Source organism: Balaenoptera physalus (assembly GCF_965194825.1).
Source record: "Balaenoptera physalus genome assembly, chromosome: 1".
Taxonomy (NCBI): domain Eukaryota; kingdom Metazoa; phylum Chordata; class Mammalia; order Artiodactyla; family Balaenopteridae; genus Balaenoptera; species Balaenoptera physalus.
The window spans coordinates 56352571-56373547 of record NC_138882.1 but is presented as its reverse complement, the minus strand read 5'-3'; the positions used below and the strand labels follow the sequence as shown (position 1 = coordinate 56373547).

At 44.5% G+C, this 20977-nt stretch overlaps 1 protein-coding gene across 1 annotated transcript in view; it reads right to left on the bottom strand.

The window, feature by feature from the left end:
* Positions 1 to 5489: 5489 nt before the first annotated feature.
* ASTN1 (astrotactin 1) overlaps positions 5490 to 20977 on the bottom strand; it is a 328474-nt gene continuing 312986 nt past the window's right edge. The window contains exons 22-23 of the mRNA XM_082462335.1: positions 13417 to 13600; positions 5490 to 9413 (exon numbers count right to left, since the gene is read on the bottom strand). Coding sequence (XP_082318461.1) covers positions 9176 to 9413; positions 13417 to 13600 — 422 coding nt within the window. The 3' untranslated portion in view covers positions 5490 to 9175. The remainder of the gene's footprint in view (positions 9414 to 13416; positions 13601 to 20977) is intronic.

Sequence of the window (20977 nt, the reverse complement as noted above, 5' to 3'; positions counted from 1 at the left end):
AGTTGAAATATAATGTTATATACATGAAACATGTAATGTTATAAACCAGCGTTACCTAAAAAAAACCATAGGGAAAAAAGAATGCATAGTATAAACTTGAAACATGTTTTCTTGCTACCCTATAATGTTGTCAAGAAAAAGCTACTGGGAAAGGATAATAGCTGTGGCACTTGTGGCTCCATTTCAGTGTCTGAAAACAGTAAAGACAGCCAGGGGGCACCAATACTGTGGAGCATTTACTAGGTGTGTTCCAGGCATTGTGCTAAGCGCCTCCAAAGCATTATCTCATTTCATCTTCAGGCCACTTGTGCCAGTTATTAAGCTACTGTCTCTCAGCTCAAACCCACCCTCTTGTTCTCTGCTTTGTGAGGCTGCTGTTGAAACACTGCAAGCTTCAGTTCTTTTGTGTCAGTTTCATGTCAGGTTTCATCAGTAGGGGCCACTAGGGGGAGATTGGAAGAAAGAAGGAGAAAGGACTGGTTGGTTCCTTTGGGTTTACTTGCGGTTCAAGCAGCACCATCCTGCCAATGGCTCTTTACCGTGGCAGCAGCAGTTGGTTCTAGTCTCTGTCTTCTTTGTGCCCTTGAAGGACCAGCTCTATTATGTTCTCACAAAGAAACTCCATCACCAAGCAAATGGTCTCTCCTGGAGGAAACCTACTTTCTGTTTCCTCCCTTTGTTCTCTGAGTCCAAGAGGGGTGGCTGCTTCCTGCAGTTATTCATACCTCTGTGTTATCTCAGTATTTCAAACGGTTTTGCTCTTTTGCTCCTCCAGTGTCTTTTAACCAATTCCCTACATTAAATTCTCTCTGTGGAAATCTTGACTGGATCTTAACTGACACACTGTTCAAGAGGCAGAAACAGATGGAGACTTTGAAATCCTTTGTTTCCTGCCACCTAAGGTACCAAATTAACACCATTAAGACTATCTTAAAATAAAGATTTAGAAATGAAAAAAGACAGTTCAGAAAACATAAATAAAATGCTGTGAAAGTGATCACGTAGTAATGGGGCCAGAGGTTTCAGAAATGTGTTTTTTGTTCTCACTCTATTTCCATTATTAATGCACAATGAACCTATGTTCACTTTTGTATACGTCATAAGTTATATGACATTATTATATTATATTATGGTGCATACATAAATGATTTTCCTGGATAGTCCTGATTTTAGGTATTCTGTGTCTATTCTTTTTCTATAAGTTAGGGAAGACAAATGCATGGCACACATCTTGCCATTCAGCATTTCCATATACATGTTAGGCATTCATCACTCATCTCACCACTCTTTCTGGACAGATACAGATCCAGTCTCAGAATCCTTTTCAAATTACAGGCAGTGGGACTTCCCTTGTGGTGTAGTAGTTGGGAATCTGCCTGCCAATGCAGGGGATATGGGTTTGATCCCTGGTCTGGGAGGATCCCACATGCCGCAGAGCAACTAAGCCTGTGTGCCACGACTACTGAGCCTGTGCTGTAGAGCCCACGAGCCACAACTACTGAGCTTGCGTGCCCTAGAGCCCACACATCACAACTCCTGAGCCCATGTGCCACAACTACTGAAGCCCACGTGCTGTAGGGCCTGTGTGCTGCAACTACTGAGGCTGTGTGCTGCAACTACTGAAGCCCGTAAGCCTAGAGCCTGTGTTCCACAACAAGAGAAGCCACCACACCGCAACGAAGAGTAGCCCCCACTCGCTGCAACTAGAGAAAGCCTGTGTGCAGCAACAAAGACCCAACGCAGCCAAAAAGAAAAAAGAAAAAAAAAAATCACAGGCAGCCACTACACTTGATCAAATTTAGCACTCAAGTGAAAACCCATTCGCCATCCTTGTGCTCTATCTTCAAGTTTATGGAAATTTCTTTACTTTTGTCATCAGAATTTATCTTCCAGATTGTCATTCAGACCCTAAAGAGTTATAAAATTTTTATGCCATATGATATGCAATAATTTTTAGTTCGAAGTACGTATTAGTTAAGACCCAGTTAGGAAAGCAGAACACATTTTAGATAATTCAATAGAGAAAATTCAAAATGGAAAACTAATTAGAAAGGCTTTGGAATAACAGAAAGGGCATGTGAAAAATCGTGGGCCAACCCAAAGATTGGCAACAGCAGGAAGCTCCTGCTTTGAGGCGATAAGACCCTGTTACTAAAACTCAGGACTTGGAGCCACCTAAAGGGAGCTGAAAGCATGGCAGGAATTTGCTGGAGGAGTTCTGAGGCCAGAGAGGCAGCTGGAATCACAAAGAAGATGCAAGGACACCATCCAGTCAGAGAGAGGAAGAAATACACTGGTTTCCTCCCTCTCCCTGTCCTCCAGTCTTCCACAAGTGCCTGCCATGGTCCCACGGGCTGGAAGCCTGTTGGCAAGGCTGTGTGGAAAATGTAGCTTGCAAGAGCCAGCTCTCTGTGACACAGAGCAGAGCAGCAGAAGGCTGGGGAATGGATCTGAGGACAAAGAGGCAGTTGGCTTTAGAGTAGTATGGGCATTACCAAGTTATACTCAACAGTCACTGGGGCAAAATGGCAGTGAAGGCATGTCCAACCTCGTCTTATCGACAGGCTCTTAGGTCCCGGGGCATCACAAGGACATGGCAGGAGACGGTTGCATCTTTAAGCCAGTAGGTCACAGAACACCGTCTGACTCATTGGACAGCAAAGGCCTCAGGGTCACCTGACATTTGAATTTTTCTGAACAAAGGAAGTTGCTCCTAATTATTAAGCACAGAATATGGCTGAGGTTTTCTTCCTGGGGGAGGTAGTAAGAAATCAATTACACTAATGTGTAGCGCTGTGTGAACAGACATATTCATAAACTCTAAGAAAAGGCAGTTTTGGTGAGGAAACAAGATATCAAAACCTGTGCATCCCTACAGGAATCAATTCGATTACAGCACACACTGCAAAGCCCTGGCACAAAGAGGGGTGTTTTTTTTTTCCCCTCACTTTGGAATAGTGCAGACATGAGCCAAAGCCTGGAGTCCCACATGTATCAAGAGAAATTGTCAGCTGTTCTATATAACGCTGAGGTTTCATTTGACACTAAGCTGCTCATTCATTGGTTCACTGGAAATGACAATGAAAAAGGAGGTGGTGATGGAAACAGGGCTGGGAGCCAGTAGGTTATCAAAATCAGGCTGGGTCCTGGATCAACATGTCAAGCTATGCTGTCCTGAAGGGCAGGAGGCTTTTGTTTCCCAAGATCTCACTCAAGTATCGGGTGTTACCAAGGATGCATGCAGAGCACAGAGAACAGGGCAACAGAACCATTAAAAGCCAACGCAAGGCTACGTTCAACAGATAGAGCTTGAGTCACGGTTTTTCTTGACTCTGCATTATCCTCATGAGACAGACAAAAAACAAGCCAAACAAATCCCAAACCAAGCCAAACAGACAAACTAGCAAACAAGCTTGGAAACAAGCTATGCATCCTGAGTTGTTTTCCTGATCGTGGTAGGTTTGTATTGATCCAGCCACATTCTCTTTTATGGTCTGACATAGGGTAACCAGCCAGTGATTTGTAAAAATCTCAGTGGGAGTTTTTCCCTTTCTAGGAAACTCAATAAGAAGCCAATTCATGAATGGCGGAGGCAGGATGGTGTAATGGTTAGAGTCAGACAGCCCTTGGGTGAGAGGCCTTACTTCTACTTCACTGTGAACTGGGGCAAGTTATATAAAATCTCTGAGATTCTGCTTCCTCTTTCCTGAGAGTATCCAGTTCACAGAATTGCATGAAGATTGAGGACGAGCCTGCAGTTAAAGTGTTTAGCACGGTGCCTGGCACGCTTTAAGTGTGGGATGTACACATTCACATCCAGGAAGTTCCAAATGCAAAGGGGCAGAAAAGCAAAATAATTAGAAGAAACCCTTCCCTTCTAATATTCCTATTTTGTCCCCAATTGTCTTCTCCTTTCTCTTTTTTTTCTTTTGCTGGCCCTGGAACAACTGTCCCCCTTCCCAGGGCTTCCACTAAGTTCCTGAGGTTCGCCCTCTGAGAGGTATTGGGGTGAAGCATCCAGCCTTCTTTTTTGCTCTTCTCTGTTGCAGAAGAGATTCACTGCTGCAAGGTGGTGAGAGGGACGGTATGTTTACGTAGCCCAGCCTGGGTAAAATCACCTCTTCCTTTCATGGTGAATTCACACCCAGGACAGAAACTTAGATGCTCTGTCACTGGCTGGGTGGAATAGACACCGTTGAGCTCTCATCCGATCCCCTTTATTTAGCAGACCAATCCCCACAGTGGCTTAAAGCAATAACCATTTTATTGTGTTGCATAATTTTCAGGGCCAGGAATTCAGGCGGGGCTTGGCAGGTGATTCTTCTCTTCCATGTGACATTGATAGAGGTCGCTGGGTGGTGTGCAGCTGGCAGAGGGACGGGTCTCGAGGGGCCAAGACAGCTTCATTCATGTGTCTGGTGCCTTAGCTGGAATGTCTGGAAGGCTGGGCTCAGCTGGGACAGTGGCCCAGAGTGCTTACATGTGACGTCTCCAGCATGGTGGCCCCAGCACGGTGGCCTCAGATTTCTTCTCCAAGAGTAAGAGTTCCAGAGAAAAAGGCAGAAGCCCCAAGGCCTTTTATGACTCAGACTTGGAAGTCAGAGATTTTCACTACCATTCTCATCTATTGGTCAAAACAGTCATCAACCTGCCCAGATTCAAGGGCAGAGGCAGTAGAACACCATTCTAGTTGGGAGGCGTGTCGAAGAATTTATGGGGCCATCTTTTAAAACTGCCAGTCTTCGTCTTCTTTTAATAATTCCCACTTGCGCGCACAGACCAGAACTCTCACGGTTACTTTTCAAGAGGGCCAACTAGTGCCTAGGCACTTAATAGCTGGCTATTGAAGAATTTAAAGGGAATCACATGCGTTGGTGGCAGCACAGATAACATCTATTTAAAGTTACATTGTAGAGAGGGGGCAAAAAAGACTGAGGGTTCTGAGCTACAGGTCATACTAGCCAGCCTCTCCCAAATGCCTCTACAGAATGCAAGAGAAGAATGTGTCAGGCAGGGCCTTTTGCAACATTATTCTTAGATGCCCAACGTATAAATTTCAGCAACTCCCATAGAGTCCTGTATGTCTCTGTCATAGTTCTTGTCACCCTTTTAATGATGGGTTCAATGTCTAACTTTCCCTATAAAATGCCATTCTCGGTGACGGAGAACAAGCTTGTCCTACCACCCAGTGTATCTCCCGCACCAGGCACAGTGTCTGAAATGCAGCAGATGTGCAATAAATACATTTCACTGGCTAATTATCTGGAGATGGTAGAAAGAAGATGAGAATAGCTAGTACCTAACAATAAGCTTATAATTTGCTGTGAAGGATTTAACTTTTTTTCTACATAAGATGATGGGCTATAAGGCCTATGTATGTGTCAATAGAATCTAAAGTATAACATTTAAAGCTTTAATAATTCCCCAGTTGGTCTAACCAGATCACTCCGATTATTAAAAGACACAGGTAACATCCACACACCCGACACTTACTGACAGCTTTGTTTATTATTTAGTTGATTATTCCACTTGTATAATCGTACAATGATTCTCTTTTAAACAATACTGCTATACCTGAAGTTGGTCACACTATACTCTCCCTTCCTTCTATAGTAGTAAAGTGGGTTTTTTTCACACTCAGGTTTTTAATAGAACATTTTCGAATATCAAGAAGTGCGATTAACTGAAAGTAACGAACGGACCAAACTCCACGGAAAACGGCTGCACACTCTGTTAAAGGTCTAGTGCTATTACAGTGGGCCACGTCCATTCAGGAGGAAACACCAGTGGCCTCGTGGGATCCCGGGGCTGGCAGAGTGTTGGTGGGTATAAGCAACTCCCTTAAGACCTGTTTGGCAGCTTGGAAAGTTGAGGTTTAATAGTGGCCCCGTCCATCACCCTTCTAGTCAGAATGGGTTCCTCCAGTCAAACTGTGGGCAGTGTCGTCAAGGTGTGAGCGAGCTTGCCTTCCTTGGGCAAAATCCTCGAGTGAAATCCTCAGGGGGCCCAAGCACTCTCTCCTGCTCCATTCATATTGGCCTTATTTTTAACTTGAAAGTAGGTGGGACCCAGGTATAGAGGTTGTGTGTACAGTGTGCATGTGTGTGTATAGAGTGTGTGTGTGTAGTTTGTGTGTGTAATGTGTGTGTCTGTAGTGTGTGTGTGAATACTGTGTGTGTAGACTGTGTATATATAGTATGTGTCTGTAGTGTGTGTATATTGTGTGTGTGTATATTCTGGGTAGTGTGTATAGTGTGTGTGTTGTGTGTGTACAGTGTGTATGTAGTGTGTGTGTATACACTGTGGGTGTAGAGTGTGTGTATGTGTAGTGTGTACATCTGTGGCTGTGTGTAGTATGTAGTGTGTGTGTGTAGTGTGTGTGCCTATGTGTAGTGTGTATAGTATATGTATAGGGTGTGTGCATACAGTCTGTATGTGTATAGTGTGTGTGCCTATAGTTCATATTTGTGTAGTGTGTAAATAATGTGTATAGTCTATACTGTGTGTGTGTAGTGTGTACATATGTACAGTGTGTATACTGTGTATGTAGTATGTGTATATACTGTGTGTAGAGTGTGTTGTGTGTGTTGTGTAATATGTGTACACACTGTGTAGAGTTTGTAGAGCGTGTGTGTAGTGTGTGCACATGTAGTGTGTGTGTTGCCTGTGTAGTGTGTGCATGCGTCTGGTGTAATATGTGTATATACTGTCGAGTGTGTACAGTGTGGGTAGTGTGTTTTGTGTGTGTAGTGTGTGTATATACTGTGTAGAGTGCGTGTTGTGTGTGCATGTGTGCACATACTGTGTGTATGTGTGGAGGGCACAGGGGACACTGAAGGAGGGAGAGGGTCCCGGAGGGAGAAGGACTGGGCTGAGGAGGAAGGGTATCAGGCAGGAGAAGCAGACAAAGATGAGGAGGGGCCTGGGGGGAGACAGGAGGAGGGAGGGAAAGCGTGAGCGTGCTTTATTTTAATAACACAGAAGGAGGGACAAGGAACGGTGTCCCTGATGCCACTCCCCAGCCCCCCGCTCTGGCCCAAGGTCCTGGTCCTCTGCTGTGCGGACCCAGCTTTCTGTGCAGACTTGAATAAAGGAGTAGCAGCGGCAAAACCAGCTCTCACCAAGGCCCCGCCCCATTGGCTGGGGTCCCGCTGCCGCCTCCTGTACCCCTTCCTCTCCGGTCAAGGTGAGACACTGGCTTCTGAGGCTTTTCACCCACCGCCCGGCATTGACCCCAGGTGGGTCTCAGAGTTTTCTGCCAGCCTTTGCTCTGGAACTGAGGGGGGTGCGTTCCAGAGTCGATATACTGTCTTTCCATCTTTCTGCAGAAAGATGCAGAGAGGGGCGTGAGGTCACCTGTGCTTGCAGCCCTGCCATAGGCTCACTCCCAGGCACTGGCGGGGAGAAGGCTTGTGCTGCAGATCCGTGGTCCCAAAGGGCACCCCGGCTGCAGGGTTAGGATGCACTGTGCCCTCCTCCCACTGCAACGCACTGCAGGCGTATCTGTGCCACGGAGGCAGGGGCCAGGGAGAGCTGCACGCCCCGGGCAGTACGGAAAGCAGAGCTGAGGAGGGCGAGGGGTTAAAATCCTGTGCTCTGGAGTCCGACAGCCTGAATTCAAATGGTGGTTCAGGTAGGTAAGAAACGAGCTGTTGTTAGAATTCAGCGATATGTAAAGTGCTTAGAGCAGCGTCTGGCACACAGTAAGCACTCAACAAACAAGCTCTGTCATTCTAACCACTTAGAAAAAATTCAACAGGGCTCAATGACAGGCCTTACAGATTCTGCATCTCCTTCCTGACCTTTCTCCTGTGTTTCCAAATGAGGAGCCCTGGTCAAAGGCAGGGTGGCTGAAAGTGCGTGTTCAGGCCTCTGAGGTGTGTGAGGACAATTAAGGCCATTGCTGGTCCACAGGGCCCTGCAGAGCTCTTTCTGAGAGGCTGGACTTCCCGTTGGCCAGGCCCCCACTTGTGCCAGTGCCAGTGCTCGGGGAGCGGGGCAGAAGCAGTGGCCTGGCCCTTACCTGTGGTCAGGGGAGCTCACCTACACAGAACCTCTGCTGCTCCTGGCAACTAGATGGGGGGTGAAAATGGTGGAATCCTCATCTAGAGAAATGATTTGCAGAACTAGCAACATAACTAAGCAAATTTGGCAAAGGACGGAAGTGTTTTGTGATGGGTAATAACTTGAGTTCACTAAAACACTGATATGGACGTCTTGACCCGTCCTGACCAGAGCGGACATCAGCCAGGACGGATCTGTGCAAGGTAAGCGGCGCGGACACCACAGAGGATCTGGGCATGCCATGTGCACTACTGGTCTGCAGAAGTTCACCCTGGAGGTACAGGAGTTTTTTTAAAAGAAGAAACTACATTTTTTTTCTAGAACATGGACTGCTAACCAGACTCCCAGGTGGACTGCTCTGCAGGTGCATTAGACAGGTAGCATTTTATTGCCTCTTAAAGATATATTGTTCAGAGGAGAGGGCAGAGTTCTTCCAGAGGGAGATTTAATTCCCTTAAAATGGGGGAGGACCTAAAAATCCAGGAGGCCGACGGGGGCCCATAATGGAGGCTAAGTTCACCTCTGCAGCGTGAAGATAGCAGTCGGAAGGCTGGGGAAGGGGGGGGAACCATGAGACCTACACAGGGCCCACCTTCCCAGTTTTCTTGCTGTTGTTGTCTGTGAGCAGAGCTTAGGCTCTTAGTGTGAGAGCTTCCCTAGGACATCTGAGGCTGGGGTCTGAGGCCACTCTACAACTTTCTGGCCTCATCTCTGTCCCCAGGTGCAAGGGACACAGGAACTCAGTGAGCACAGGGTGCGCCAACCTGATGGCCCTTTCATGAGAAGCATGGCAGAACCCGAGCAATTTGATGAACCTCTTGGACAAAAAAAATGAACACAACAAATTAACCGCAAAACAAGCCCCAAAGTAATTCCCTAAGAAGAAATTTAGGAAGCCCTGGCTAGCAGGCTTACTGACCACACAGATGGAGAACATGATACCCGAGAAGTTCTGCAGGAAGCAAGGATCACCTTCTCCCTGGTTTAGATGTTGCCTGTGGAGGTTTGAACGTTCCCTTAAAAATAATACTCAAAATCCACACACCAACCCAGACGTTTCCCCTCCTTTTCTCCTGCTTCCTTTTGGCAGCTGCTCTCTGGCGTCACGGCGCTAGATGTCCTTGCTGGCCCCATAATCGTTGTAAGGGATGCTCAGGGTCTGCTCCTCACACGTCTTCCTAAGGTCCCGGCTGAGCTCTGACCAGTCAAGTCCGTAGGGCTTGATCTCGCTGTAGCGGCAGCCCAGGTACTTGAGGGGGCTGCGTCGCAAGCTTATCCTGGGTTCCTGAAGGAGTCCATTGCACCAGCTGCTGAGATCCCCAAGCTGAGAAAGGATGAGGCCAGCTTTCCTACGGAGCAAGCATGGCGTATGCTCAGGTTAGAAAGAAGAGAAGGCAGGAAAGGTAAACAGTGTGAGACTTTAAACTTCAAGAGGGAAGAGCCCCGTTTATTTTGCTTACTGTTCCATGGTTGGCACTTAGAAGAGGGGGGGAACCTCCATAAATACTTGGCAAGAAAATGAATGAATGAATGGAAGAATGAATGAATGAAATAATTAATTAATAAAGATGGACGAGCAAAGTAGGGCACCAAAATGGAAACAAAGAAACAAAATGCAATAAGGACAAATAAAGAAGAGAAAATGACATACTTTAGTGGGAATTTATGCTCTTTTAAAATCATAGAGCTGACAAATCAGATCAATTTACTTTAAAGCCAGTAATTTATCACCATTAAATGACAAATAATGTGTTTGACTGGGTATTTCCCTTTTCAAGGGTATTTCTGAACTGAGTAGAAGCAGCCAATATATTTCACTTTGGAGGATATCAAGTGTAACTAATTATGCCTGTATGAAGGTAATTATAGTGTAATAAGGGCACGAACAATAATGCCCTCAGTGCACATGGACATAGGGTCATTCTTTGGGAAAATGCAGACTCTCAGTGGCACGCATCACCTAATTAACCCCCAGGTGAGCTCCTGCTCTGTTCTGCAATCTCCCTCGGAAAGTCAGGAGGCCAGTGCCTTTGAGACCCCTGAGACCCCATCCAAAGAGTGGGAAGCAGAGGAGGTGATGAGAGGGCACCTGAGCTGTTGCAGATCCCTGAGAGAATGGGAGGAGGAGGGCAAGGTCTCCCCAAGTTCACGCACGCTGGAAAGGAGTGATCCCACTGGGCCAAGGATGGAGTGTGAGATCCCCTGCGCGTAGCCTGGGGAAGCGGGCTATCGCCAGGATCTAGCTCACTGGTGTACGGCTTCTTCTTGGCATCTACTTCTGGTGTTAGAGATGGGACTGCCTGATAGCCAGTTCTCAGCCCGCACTGGCTTTGACTCTGAACTCTTAGGATAAGTGAAGGAACGGGGATCCCCTCATTTAGCTGTGTTCTTTCCCTTCTTCAAAAAACCCTGGGTGACCAGAGACCCATGAAAGAATAGTCTCTTATTCCAACAAGCCCATGGTGAGGCTCTAAAATCTGTTCTGGAAAGTTCAATGAACAGGACCCCTTGCAGTATTTATCAACTGCTAGGCTAACTTCACATGTGAGGAAGCATCTCTTTTCTAATTCAATCAACAATTCTTTCCAGAAACTGGAAGTTTCTTCACCAAGTTTAGAATGAGCTCTCAGGAACAAGAAGCACATTCATTTCATGCCTCTTCTTCCGTCCTGGCTACAAGCATCGCAAGGGGTGAGCTCACCGCATTCCTAGGAGGGCAAGCGAGAGACGGGCGGGGATGACGGACGTTGGAAGCAAGGTGTTGAGCTGTGGCAGCAAAGTCAAGGGACCAAGAGAGTGTGAGGTCATCGGAGGCCAGTCAAGTTTTCTCCCACTGCAATGGTGGGTCAGAGAAAATCAAACAAACACTCTGCCGACTAAGTCACATCTTATGCAGATTGCCTCTCCTCTGCCCATCAGCCTCTGCCGTTTGGCCAAGCAGGCTTTCCAAAAGTCGTCATCAACAGGGACTTTGGTGGCCTTCCTCTCAATCTATCCTGCTGCATGTCATTAGCTGTTGACACATTCTTGGGATGTGGACAAAGGGGGAGAGAAGAAAGAGTAATGGGCAGCATCTGCCTCATCTTGAAGAAATGGATAAAGGAACACATCCTAGCCATCCTTTCAAACAAATGGATTTAATTAGCCCATGGAGTTTTTTGTGGCTATTTTCATTGCTCACTTTTTAAAAAAGATAATAATTAATTTGGGTATGTCCTTGACCATCTCAGAGCCTTCTTCTTTCTTAAGAGCAATGCGACCAATGTTGTCCTCAAAGTATTTCAACTCTCATGGAGGCTTCCATGAATTTTAATGAAATTGGATTTAACTGAAGCAAGGGAATACTTTCTGCTTGCTTGCAGGGCGTATGTACCCTCTGACCCTTTTGTATTTATTCTCACAACTAACTCCAAAGTGGGTTGAAGTATCTCAAGGCAGGAGACTTCCTGTTTCCTGTGGTTCTACCCCAGATCCATGATACTGAAAAGCAAAACTTGATTTTCCACGAGCTAATGAAACTACAATTTTCCCCCCTAATATATAGCCTTAAAAAAACCAGTATTACACATGAAAAGTCTCCTGGGAAGACTCTTGAGAGCCTTCTCTTTTTGAGAAGACAGTGTCAAGTCAGCAGCAGCCCTTACTTTACAATGAGATCCACATTTTTTTCCCCTGCTCACTTTCTTCATTAACCAATTTTCCTTCTGACTCTTGAGTTACAAGAGAGAAATTTTAAAAGCAGTCCAAATTCCCTTGGAAATCAAGATGATGTATGCAATGTTAGTGCTATTCAAATTGTGACATTTATGCTCCCTGACAAAGAACTGCATATATGTACTCAATAAATGTCAGAAGGAGGGAGGAAGGGAGCAGGAAAGGGAAGGGGGAGGAGGGAGCATGAAGGGAATTGGGGAGAGAGCTGGAGAGAGGGGATGGTATTAGGTATGAGTAATAATAAGGGCAGGAGTAATGGTAAGGTATGGAGCAGGGAGGCTATTTCTTAATATATATCTACCTTCTAACCCAGGGTTTGCTTTTTACCAAAATTGAGACAGAACAAATTAAAGGCCCCTTATATATTTCCCTCTGTGTCCTGTCCATAGCCATGGCATCTGTTTGCCCAAGAATAACCAACCTTTATAAACTTTGGGAAATAATTTATGGAATGCAGAAAGCTTCTTCCTGACCTTGCACATAAAATCATTTTATTTTAGGAAGGTAATCCTAAATTTCCTCCTTTCTTCAAAAGTAAGAAAATAGGCAGGGGGGCGGGGGATGTCCTGTACAATGGTCTTCTAGGAAAGTTTATAAATTCAGGTCATAAGAGGCATCCTGAGACTTAAGTCTCCTTTTCGATTGATCAGATGTCAGACAAATGGGATGACTTTTGGGTGATACTTTTATTGATCCCTTTTGGCAAGAGAGCAAGAATTCTGAGTGCCAGAGGATCCTACTGTATTGATTTTCTTCATTTATTTTCTTCCTCTCTTTCTTTCTCTTCTTTCTTTCCTTCCTCCCCTCCCTCCCTCCCTCCCTTCCTTCCTTCCCCTATTTTTTTTTTCTTTATGAACACCTAAATAGTTTGGGGACATATAAATTTGGGGACATTCCATGTGAAAAGCCTCTTCACTGTGTTTATCTGAAAATCTTAGTATTTCCAGAGAAATCTTCTCTTCTCAGAGCAGCAATACACAGCCATGTTGAATGGAACAAACGAAAGGTGTTATCTCTACACATTCTTCCCATTCCTCTCTTTCCAAGAACTCTATCTGGGTTATATAACCTAAAAGCAGGGGTACTGAGTATTAGGAAGTTGTAGCCTCGGGGCCAGGGCAAGTTGGCAAACACTGCATTATCCTAACTTTGGCCAAGTTAGATGTCAAGATGGGTCATTGGCTACCCCCATTCTGCTTTTCAAGAGAATGTAGAATTTAGCTCGAAATACGTCTGTACAGTGCATATAACATACATAAAGTTCATATGCAGTAAATATTTTGGGATAACCTCTTCAATAATATTCCTAATTTTCTTTCAAAAGACTAAGCTTTTGGCTCCTACAGTTTAGCCTTTGGAATGCTGTGTCAGCAAGATAAAGAGGGGGTAAAACAGCTCAAGGGCAAAGGTTTTTTCAGGGTTCAGGAAATGCATTCATGGCTTGACTTAAACACAGCATAAATACAGCTTATCCATAACTAATCAGTATGAACTGAGCTGTCTAAAAGCACAGGACTTACAGCAGCTAAGCTCACCCAGGATATCTGCAAATTCATGAGTGCAGTATTATAGTGGAAGAGGTACAAAATTTCAAAAAGCTGAGGTTCTTTAAAAGAGATAATAAAGCTTATTGATTACCTGGGGCCTAATTCATCCTCACACCGCCAGGTGAATTCTCCAAAACTCTCATAATGCTGATTATAGTGGTAGAGGACTCGATGGAGGGTGGGGGAACCCAGATCCAGAAGGGTGTTGTAGGCGGTCTGCTGCTCCTTCCCGCTGGTATAGCCATTGAAGAGATTGTAGATCTTGTCTGCTATTTCTGAGGATGGGAGAAAAGGCCAATAAATAAGATTTTATACATATATATATATATATATACACACACACACACACACACATATACATATATACACATATACATAAATGATTATAAATACAGGCATGTAGGTGTGTATATGCATGTATATGTGTGTGTATATATACATGCATATGTGTGTGTGTGTGTGTGTGTGTGTGTGTGTGTGTGTGTGTGTGTGATATTACTCAAAGAATACTGAACCTACTGCCCTGTCAGGTTTCAGTTTTCTCTTCTATAAAATGAAAGGCTTCAAATAGAATCTCTCTAAGGTCAATTTCGGTGATAATATTCATGTCTTCACCCATGTTTCCTAATACTACAGAGCCTGAGGCAAGAGCTCATAGATTGAAACTTTATTGGCAAATGCAATCCCAGAGAAGCAGAAGGGAGGATAGAGAGAAATGAGGCAGGAAAGGAGGCAGAGTGAAGATAAGAAATTGCTCTAAGGAGCTGATGGCCATGTTTTGCAGGAGAGGATGTATGAAGCTATTGGATCCTCACTGGCCCATCTGGGGGAGAATAGAAGAAGACTTTATATCCAGCTCCCATTCAGGATTGGTCCATGGGGACTTTTCACATTTGCCCCCATGAGGCATTAACTCCCCTGCACCTCTAGGCTGCATGCTTGGGTACAAAGTGGGTCCTTCAAAAGCAATGGGGAAGCCCTGGGCAGCGGGGAGCAGCCTTCGGCTCAGGGATGAAGTCAGGAACTGTCAGGTCACGCCTCCAGCAACGTGAAGAACCTGGAGTAGCCACAGTGCCAAAAGCAACCTGGCCCCGTGACTGCAGGAATGCAGGTCTTTTTGCTAGGGCCACTCAGACAGGTAGGAAGGCAAGCTTGCAGATCTGTGCTGACATGTACGTTGAATCCAGTGCATTCTGCAGTTCCAAACAAGTGATCTTTTGGCTTAATTTATACCTCTTATATTTCTGCCTCCAAGGTATACATTGCTAAGATTGAACCTGGTGATGTGGCAAAGTGGCAATGAATTTGTGTAGCCTTGGCATTTTTTTCCTGTGGAGCTCAAAGCACTTTATCATTAAATATTTTCTCATTAAACCTGTCAGAAAGGAGATTTGTTGACATTTTCTTCCTAAACAGCTGGGAACTGAGATCTGGAGAGCTTTGTCTCAGATCCAGTGTTAAATCTGGGGATGAAGAGACTAAGTCTACAGGCTTCTAAGCCAGATTTTGCCCACTTGACCCCCTGTTAGCCTAAAGGCCCTGATCCCTTGTCACCACTCCAAGTGAATTCAAGGCTGCTGGTGATGACTGAGTCATCATTTTAAGAGTTTCCTGGGTTGGAATGAATAAAATTTCTACCTCTACTCTGCCCAAGCATTGCAATAATTTCCCTTTTTGTCTATCTTGCCCATTGCCTATGAAAACAGGAGCCAGACCTTACTTCCTCAGTGTCCTGAGTGGCAAGAACAAGGCCAGACGAAATAATAGATTAAAAAAAGTTAGCTAAATGAATGAAATTTATGACCTTGGCAGTCATTTGAATCCACTTTGGTGGAGGGTTTCTGGTGATATATCTCCAGACCCAGGTAGTACCAACCCTTTAGCAATTAAACCCTTGTAACCAGCATCTTTAAGCTGCAATAAAAATAATTTCAGCTGAGAAATCCATTCAGGTTTTCAGGACTTTAAAATCCTCAGGTTGTTAAAATAAGATCAAGAGATAAAGTAGACAGTGATTTAGACTATAAAGATCTCTGGTATTTATTATACAGAATATAAAGAATATAAATAAAAATTATATAGAATATAAAGAGCTCTGGTATTTATGTATTAACAGCCTATTGATTGCCAAGAACTTTACATGTGTGAATTCTAATTCTCATACCATGACTGCACAATGAATATGAATGTCTTTGTGCTACAAATGAGGCCAGGTTACCTGCCCAAGGTCATATAGCCAGTGTGGGCTGGAGTCAAGCTTTAAAACTCTATCTACCTTCCATTGCTCTTTTGCACCTACCCTCAGGGGATGGTAGTGTTTAACCAATTTAAGATACAGGAGGCAGGGTCTTGGGGGATGCTTTCTGGGGTGACTATTTCTGGTAGAGGACATTGCCCTGGCTGGCCCATAAATTCCAAGAGAGAGTCCTAGTAGATATGCAGGGAGTCTGTCATTTCTGGAGTAGAAATGGAAAGAAGCAGAAGGACTATTCTAAGAGCTGTGCTTGTTCACTGGGAGGCAGGGAGTACGTACTTAGAGAAGAATGACCAGCAGTGCAGAAACGCAGGTGAACAGACCAGAGCCCAGACAGGGAGGTTCGGGGTTCCTTCTCCCATCCTTTTACTGCTGTCAATCTGTTCTTATTTCCGGTGATGGGACATAGCATCCCAGGCCTAAGGACCTGGTTGTGACAGTCTGCTGAGCAACAGTGATGACTGAGAAGGTGTTTTCTGGCATATTTACTATTCTCCTAACACAATAGTAATATACAGCTAGAGTAGGCTAATGCTTCCCATTAGCAGAAGCATTTGTGCCTGAGACCAGATGGGATAGTCACAGTTTCTACCATAAATCTCCTAAAACCAAGATAATCTAACGCCAGGGTGTGCTTAAAAGCCTTCATCGGTAAATGGGATATTATATTCAGAAAGATCTACATGCTAGGCTCCTAGAGACAGAGTATTTCTGGCCCCTCCTAGCTCCACTGAGGGAATTTATGGATATTATTTCATTAGCCTTCATAGCACCTCAAGAATTCACTAACTCAAAGAAAGTTAAAGACTATAAGATATTTTTGGTTATCATTTAACCCAACTTTCAGCTTCACAGAAGTCTCGAGTTTTCCAAAATAGGTATCTGTCTTCCCTCTCTTTGACATGCATGGTGTTCAGGAATATTTAAAATGCAGGTGAAGAGATGGCAGGGTGTTTACATACACAGCTCCATCACAAAAAAAAAAAAAAAAAAGAGAAGGGAGCCAAGATCTCTCGGGCATCAGAATAAATGAACAGGGCCGGGACTGAAGGCTTCAGACCCAAAGGTATGGTTAAGAATAGGCACCATGACATCAAATGGAGTTGTGCTCCACTACTCTAGCTGTGTGGCCTTGGACATGTTACTTAACCTCTCTGGGTTTTAGTTTCCTTGTCTGTTCAGTGATGGTTAATAACACATATCTTCCAAGATTATTGTGAGGCTAAGAGTGTTATCGAATGTAAAGCATTTCTTTAGCAAGGTATCTGGACAAAGCAAGTACACTTTTATTCATTAATTTATTCCATAAATATTTTTACTGAGTGCTTACCATGTGCTTGACATTTTTCTAGGTACTTGGCTACACCAGGGAGAAACTCTGACAAAAGTCCTCATCCTATGACACTTACACTCTGGTGGTAGGACACATTCAGTTAAGCAATAAACATAATAAATAAGTAAAATACAGTGTGTTAGAAAGTGGGAAAAAGTAAAACAGGAGAAGGAAGATTGGGAGTGCTGGATGGGGCATTGCAATTTTAAATAGAGGGGTATCACTGAAAAGATGACATTCAAGCCATGGCTTCGTGGAGGGGAGAGAATGATCTGTGAGGATATCTGGGGCACAGCGTAGGAGGGAGAGGAAATGCCAGCACGGAGGGCCCCCAGCTATGGTGGGCAGCAGATCTGAAAGCAGCAATAAGCCATGGTGTTTGGAAGTGAGTGAGGGGGAGAGTTGGGCAATAGCACATATTATTTTTTTTAATTACTGTTACTGGTTCTCTACTAGATCATGCTTTTCCCAATGCCATGACACAGAGAGAGACTGAAACACAAGAGTCCAAGAGTGGGGAAATAGTCTTATTTAAATGAGAGGAGTGACTCCAGGGGCAGAAGGGAGCTTTCTTGTCCCCCAGCAGTGGTTGCTCTTTTTTCCTATGAAATAAGAATCCTGGGAAGCACCTATACCTTCTGCCAATGGCCTCCTTGGCTGCTGTAACAAAAGTCTCCTGAATGGAGGTCCTAAGTCATCATTTGCATTATTTCGGGGGGAGCTACCTGAAACCCCAGTCTGTCCCCACACTGAAGTAACTGACCATAGAATTCCACATGAAAACTTGAGGACAATCAATCCCAACTGGCTTTATATTTTTGTCATTCTAAGCACTGTCCAAATTGCAAAGCCCCTTTCCCCCAACCTCCAAGTCTCTCTGTCCTCTCCCCTACCCTTCTCTCCCCATGCTGCTCTGTGCTTCCTTCACACCAATGATTCTCAAACTTGAGAATTAAACTCGATTCACAACCTGGAAGGCTTGTGAAAGCACAGATTTCTGGTTCCCACTGGAGCTCCTGATCCAGTAGGTCTCAGTTGGAACCTGAGTATTGGCATATCTAACAAGTTCCAAGGTGACGCTGATGCTGCTGGTCTGGACCACACTTTGAGCACCACTGTTCTGTACTCATTCATTCTCTCAAAACTTTCTTACTTCCTCTGGGACCAACACTGTTACATGGCAACCAACTCTCCCTTCACCCTTGACCTTGGCACACACTCTTCCTTCCCTCCATATCCCTGTGTTGGCTGAAACCTGCATGACACCTTCTCCAGTACTGAGGGATCCTTCTCATACCCCAGAAAAGAGCCATCTCCCCGAAAACAATTTTTTCTCCCAATATATGTAAAAGTCCCTCCACTTTAAAAACTTACCTGTCTCTTTCTATTTCCCACCACTCACTTCCTAACTATGCTTCTCCAGACATGGCAGAATCTAGCATCTGGTTATCTTCTCCACCTCATTTCTTATCACCATTTTGGGTGACTTCACTGCCAAAATGAAAGGCCTGCTTAAGTCTAGAGACTCCCCCATCATCAAAGCCAATCATTGGGCTGAGAACTTCTCCATCTCTGAAATAATAAATCCAAATATCACGTATGTACTGTGAACACAACCTCTTTTCATGGTTCCTAGACTTCTTATTGCTACCGAATCTGTTCTTCAGTGACAGAAACCCCAAGCCCTTGACACCTTCGCTCACTCCAGGCACCAGTCCTGTCGTTACACCCTTGCCTACCCAACCTGGTCTACGCGGCCCATCGCTAGTGTCGTCAACTAGCTTGCTCCATCTTCTGCCTTTCCTTTACCTTCACGCAGGCTGCCAGGGTCTGCCAGCGAAAAATCACAAGCAGTTGAACTAGGTGGTCTTGCTTGCATTCCCTGAGCACTTTGGACACACCTCTATACATCACTTTTCACAATATAGGATCAGACTGGAATAACTCTTCTTTCTCTTATGCTCCACATCCAATCCATTTAGCAAATCCTTTTGGTTGTACCATCAAAATAATTTAGAATTGGACCACTTCTCATCACCTATATCCTGATCATTCTAGTTTAAAACAATATCACCTTTCCTCTGTATTCCCATAGCCTTCTAATCGGTCTTCCCACTTCCACCTTGGACCCAATATTTGGAGTCCATGCTCAACAAAGCAGACAGAACGATCCTGTAACGTTAAGTCTGATTATGTCATTCTTCTGCCCAAAGTTTTCCAGGGCTTCCCACCCCAGTCCCTAGCAGAATCCCATTGCCTACTCTGATGACCAAGCACTACAGGATCTGCCCCACAGCCTCTCAGAGCTCCTCTCCTGCTCCTTTCCTTCTCATCATCTTTCTCACCAGAGGAGCCTCCTTTCTCTTCTTCAAACACGCCAAGGATGTCTGCACTGCGGCTCCTCTACTGGAATGAACCACCTCCAGATATCTGTGCGTTTTCCTCCTTCTCCTTCCTCCCAGCCCACTCTAGTTGAAATTCTACCCCCTGCACTTCCTAAACCATTTCTCTGCTTATATGTCTCCATAACGTATGTCACTATCTGAAATATTATTTATTTTGCTACTTTTTTCCTTTGTCACCCCTGCTTAAATATAATCTCCATGAGGCAGGGGAATTTTGCCCCCAATGCCTAGACCAGGTATTTAGTAAGGGCTTAAAATAAGTTGTCTGATTTGATAAATTCATGAAATCTGATTATAAAGTTCTTGAAAATAGATTCTGAGCCTAGTTCTTTTTGTTTCTTCAGCATCTAACACCAGGCTGTGGTATTAATTAATAAATGACTGTGGAAGAAGCAAATGAAGAAATGGATAGGATTTATGTTTGGCATCAGGAAAGGAGGATGGATGTTGGAGGAAAGATGGATGAGAACTAGCTTTCACTTAGTGAAGCCACATGAAGAACCCTTGAAGGTCATGCCCCAACCTAGAGACTAGGTTGACCTTATTACTGACTCTAGCCTTTCCTGCTGGGAAAAGGGTGTTTTCAGTAAAACATGGGTAGAAACTTCCTTGCTCAGTGACTTTACTGTCATGAGGCAGTAAAATTCTTCATAGAAAGTATCTAGTTTAGGAAAATGATCGTATAAGAAATAGGGTCTGGACTGACATGGACACACTGATGTGTATAAAATTGATGACTAATAAGAACCTGTTGTATAAAAAAATAAATAAAATAAGATTAAAAAAATAGTGTCTGGCTTCCTGCTAGATAATTAGGAGCTGAGGTCATGCTCTGGGTCAATTAAAAGGTAATTCCCATTTGTCACTAGTTGTAAACTCAACCCAAGTGAGCTATATTTATGATCACCATCTGGGTTTGAAGGAGGCAAAGCATGTTTTTTGGTATAACGGCCAGGCCTGTATTAATTTGCAAGGATGTCCTCAATTAGTCTAACTCATTAATCTCCACATCTGCCCAGTACAGGACTCCTTTCTGGCTGAAGGATAACGGGACCTGGGAATGTTATTTCATTCTCTCAGCATTAAATTGCTTCTCGTGCTCCTAGCTGGTCTGCTGGGATTTCAGAAAGTCTTCTTTTTCAGGGAGCACAGATGGTCAGAAGCACATCTTGATATGCTATGGGGACTAGAATTAACACAAAGAAGCCTCATAGAGAAATAGTATACTGGTCTCTCCTGAGCAGATTATTCTTTGTTGGCCACTCTTTATTCCAGAGTTGCTTCTATCCATCTATTCCTGCAGGTGGCATTGTGTGGCATCTCTCCTACGTGCTAATCACCCCACTGATGTCCAACCAGCCTGCTGCCTATTCAGCAAACAAGTCCAAGGTGCCTACCACTGCTGGCAAGGACATCAGCAAATTCTCCCAAACGGAAATAGCTGGGACACCTTCTCATCACCTGTTCTTACTCTGGCTTGGAGTAAGAAATCAACAGATGATGAAATAAGTGTAACTTGGGTCCTTCCCAGTCTCTCATCTAGGTGTTTTCAACCCCAGATGTTGCTTTCATCATCAAGGGATTTCAGAGACCTTCAAAAGTCATTCAGTCCATACCCTACAAGCCAGGCAACACTCACTCCAGAGAGAAGCACATTTGT